General features: G+C 37.3%; 1 protein-coding gene across 1 annotated transcript; it reads right to left on the bottom strand.

Annotated features, from left to right (window-relative positions):
• Nucleotides 230-3,771, bottom strand: LOC107609884 (adenine phosphoribosyltransferase). The gene is made up of 7 exons (XM_016311937.2): nt 3,470-3,771; nt 2,669-2,877; nt 2,060-2,152; nt 1,825-1,974; nt 901-1,062; nt 720-824; nt 230-655 (listed from the first exon to the last, which is right to left on the bottom strand). Exons 1-5 carry the CDS (start codon nt 3,595-3,597, stop codon nt 986-988), a joined length of 657 nt encoding a protein of 218 aa, XP_016167423.1. The 5' UTR covers nt 3,598-3,771; the 3' UTR covers nt 230-655; nt 720-824; nt 901-985.

The following is a 4,020-nucleotide window of genomic DNA, read 5'->3' on the forward strand; positions in this document are numbered from 1 at the left end:
AAAAAAATTCTTTTCCTTACTTGATCTTCATTGCTACACAATATAAATTTTCAATCCTTTTTTATTACCAAACCTAAAAATATAGTATGCAATTTTTATTACAAGACAAATCAAACAATAATTAGTGACATATATAATTTACTATAATTGTTTTATACATTAAAAAACTAATACTCAAACACAAAATAAATCTCAAATTCAAATTCCAAAACTAAAACCTGAAAAAAAATACAGAAACAATACAAGTTAGAACTGCTCATAATATATCAAATTTGGATTGTCAAAGGTTAATAAGAACTTACATACAAAGAAAGAACAGCAACAAATAATACTTGCGATAAGAAAGCTATTACTGAATGGCTCCACTTTGGATTGTCAAATTTTCGCACAATTGATGACATAAATTTATTCCTTGAATTCCTGTTCCCCCGGATGAGCTTGTATATTCTAGAAACACCAAGTCTTGCTTGAGCTAGTGAGACAATTTTGGTTTCCCTTTTCCAGATACAGGGATTTTAGATGGGATTTTCTGATTGCCATTTTCAGAAGCAGTGCTAATTGATTGCATGAAAATAAATGACATTTGAAGTCCATCTGTTCCCATTTTGCTTTCAGCATCAAGGAGATACTCCAACATGTTTTGCAATACTTGAATCTGATATCAGGCTGATTTAGTATCCAAAGAGAGGCACTATATATATCAAGTTGAAATATATTACCTTAAGACAAGTGTCAGCATTTGAAGATAATGTTCCCTCCAGTATCTTTCCAATATCCTTTTCCAACATGTATTCAGGCCTGGCAATTAAGATAAACCCTAGTGCCTACAAGAGATGCAAAAAACCTCAAACTTCATGATTGAACCAACATAAAAAACCCAGATAAAGGCATAGTTCTTACCTGCAATGATCTAGCCTTAACAACAAAATCCTCCTCAAAGAGAAACTTTATACACAAGGTGAGACTCGTTCTGACATCAATAACTTTATTGCTGGAGCTTACCAACAAAGAATTGCCATATCAAATGAGTGATCCAAGACAAAAGAGTGATCACCCAACTTGCTGCAAATGATTGGAGACAGTTAACTTTTATAACACATGCTATATAAAATTAAATCTAACAACCTTTAGGGACTAATTTAATAAAGATTAAGATAATAATCAATGAATAAATCAATGATAAGTATATAGTGCGAACAAGCCATGGCACAAAAACACACCAACTTTAGTGATTATCATATACCCATTCAGGCCAGGAGGAAATAGGAATAGGATCATCTTAACATTACACCTGCAGAGAACGTATCTCAAATGAAGAGCATATGTGTCCAACAGAAATTGTACACTTGAAGCTCGTGAAACTAACCTTCATGAACTTGCATGCCCATAAACCCAATTAACTAAAAGATGATATGTCAATAGAAGCAATTGTTTATTAAACAGCACCAGTAAATAGCATGTTTCCCAGGTTAAAGCAAGCGGCAAACAGAATTCATTTGACTTAACCAGTTCCACAAACTGAAATCATTGCAGTTCATATAATATGGACCAAGCAATAAGCAGAGCAGCACTCAGTAACAACAAACTAAGAAAAATTAATGAAACAGTAACACTTTCACAGCATCTATTTTGGACAATGAACAAAAATACAATAAACAGCAATCACAAGTCCAGAATTCAACACCAAAACAGCACAATAAACAAGTTCATCCAGGGCAACATTCAGAGGAAAGACAAATCCATTCCGAACAGCAGCAGTAAACAAAACAAAACCTACATCCACTAACTAGTCCAATTCTCTAACCAAATTTTGAATTCAATTACCGAGTAAGTCCATAGCAGCATAGAGTGTTCCACCAGTTGCAATCAAATCATCAACCACTATAGCGTGTTCACCAGCTTCAACTGCTCCAACATGCATCTCAAGACAGTCCCTTCCATACTCCAGAATATACTCTTGAGATATCACTTTCCCTGCCATTAAACCAATAATGCAACCTTCTTTTTAGTCCTAACACCCCACAAACACTACTAGTGTTATAAGATAATAATACCATACCAGGTAACTTCTTTAGTTTCCTCAATGGTACCAACTTTGCTCCTATTGCCAATGCTATGGGAGGACCGAATATAAATCCCCGAGCTTCAATTCCTACACAACAACACAGTTACAATCCATTTATCAGTAGTAGAGCACAAGAATCAAATATAGTGCTTGCATTGTGTGCTACTCTACTTGCTAAACATGAAGGAAATTAAGGATCATACGAAATTAACAACTTGCTATTCATTAATAACCAAACAACAAAAGGAATAAGAAAGAGAATGAAGAATTTAATAATTTCACTTTGGGGATAAAAAACATCTCTGCACCTAAGGAATTTTAACTCATTAAAGCATCTGTCATGTTGCGTTTTGCATACTAAATACACACAACAGCCATTCAACAAGCATTAATTAAGATGAGTAGAGACAAAAATGGCGTACAACCAATCTATCAGATTGTGAAATTGAGGGACCATACTATATATACCACAGGCTGCCTCTGATCCATGCACAATGCATGTAACAAATGTTATATCACAAACTTACCATTGACAAACATCAGTAGAATGAGACACGACTAGCGAATCTCCACCTGACACCCCATTTTCATTAACAAACTTACCAGTTCTAGAGCAGACAACTAACAGCTCCTTGCCAACACGAGCACTTTCTAGCTCAAGAGCATGAATAATAGCATCCTCCCTGTGAGCATACTTCACCGCCTTCTTATTCGAATTAGCAGCAGATGCCGTCGCCTTCTCGATGCACTCATCATACTCTCCACAACGAAATGCATTCACCTGCTTTGACTTCTCAAGGTTATACAAGTCCCTAAATCAGAGAGAAAAAAATCACAACTCGAACAATAAACAAACTCAAGGATGACAAGTAACATTTCTTGAAAAGCCAATGAAATTTACATCATTCCTATACATCATTCCTACATCTAGTTCAGGTTTCAGTCACATACTTCCCTGCTAGCAAAATTTCAAATTTCCAATCGAAAAAACATCAAACAAGGGCAGAGGAATACAACAGAGTAGTACCAAAAGGAAGCTAATTTAGTGAAGAAAACAAATAGAAAAGAAAAGAGGAATACAGAACTTAAAAAAAAGAATCACGGGTACAAACATGTAACCATAGGTGCAAACACACAAAACAACAACAAAATATTCTATAAACAAGGTTATCATATTAAAGAACCCCCAAAAATTGGCTCATGAATGCATTTATAAGCAGATGGAATTCAAAATATCCAGAGGCTTGAACTCATAAACAAACCGTCCTTTATTTCATCGTTATTTTTCAATTCTCGTTCCCCACCAAAACCTCCCCCAAATTGTGCACAACACTAAAAAAACCCCTAAAATTAGCAAATGCACTGCTGGCACGAATTGAAACATGAAAGAAAGAGGAGAAGAACCTGAAACAACGCAACGAAGCAACTATTCCTTCAACAAGGGCAAGACTGACATCGACACCGAGCAAGAGACGCAGAAACCAGTTGCCGCCTCCAAGCTCTGACACCGAGTAAGAGACTGGGAAAGCCATTGGCGCTGACGCTGACGGTAAGGATGCTGGTAACGGCGACGAGGAGACGAGGCGGAGAGGGAGCGGAGGCTAACGGCGCAGCGAGGGTGGTGCTGGAGACGGTGGGGATGTAAGCTCGATTAGGGTAGCAAAGGTGAAAGAGTGACCAAGGGATGTGATAAGCTTGATGAGGGTAGCTCGATAAGGGTTGGGGACGGGTTGAAAGAACGTCAATTGGGTTGGGGACTGGGTTGGGGGCGGGGTCTTAGGGTTTTTTTTTAAAAAAGTTTTTGGCCACGCTTTTAAAGCGTGCCAAAAGAGTACTACGATATGGCCACGTTTTGTAAGCGTGGCTGTAATGAAATTCTGTTGCCACGCTTCTATAGAGCATTTGGACCATTTTCACTGAGAGGATGGGAAGTAGCCATTGACAACGGTGATGCC

The sequence above is a fragment of the Arachis ipaensis genome, chromosome B07 (assembly GCF_000816755.2).
Source record: "Arachis ipaensis cultivar K30076 chromosome B07, Araip1.1, whole genome shotgun sequence".
Lineage (NCBI taxonomy): Eukaryota > Viridiplantae > Streptophyta > Magnoliopsida > Fabales > Fabaceae > Arachis > Arachis ipaensis.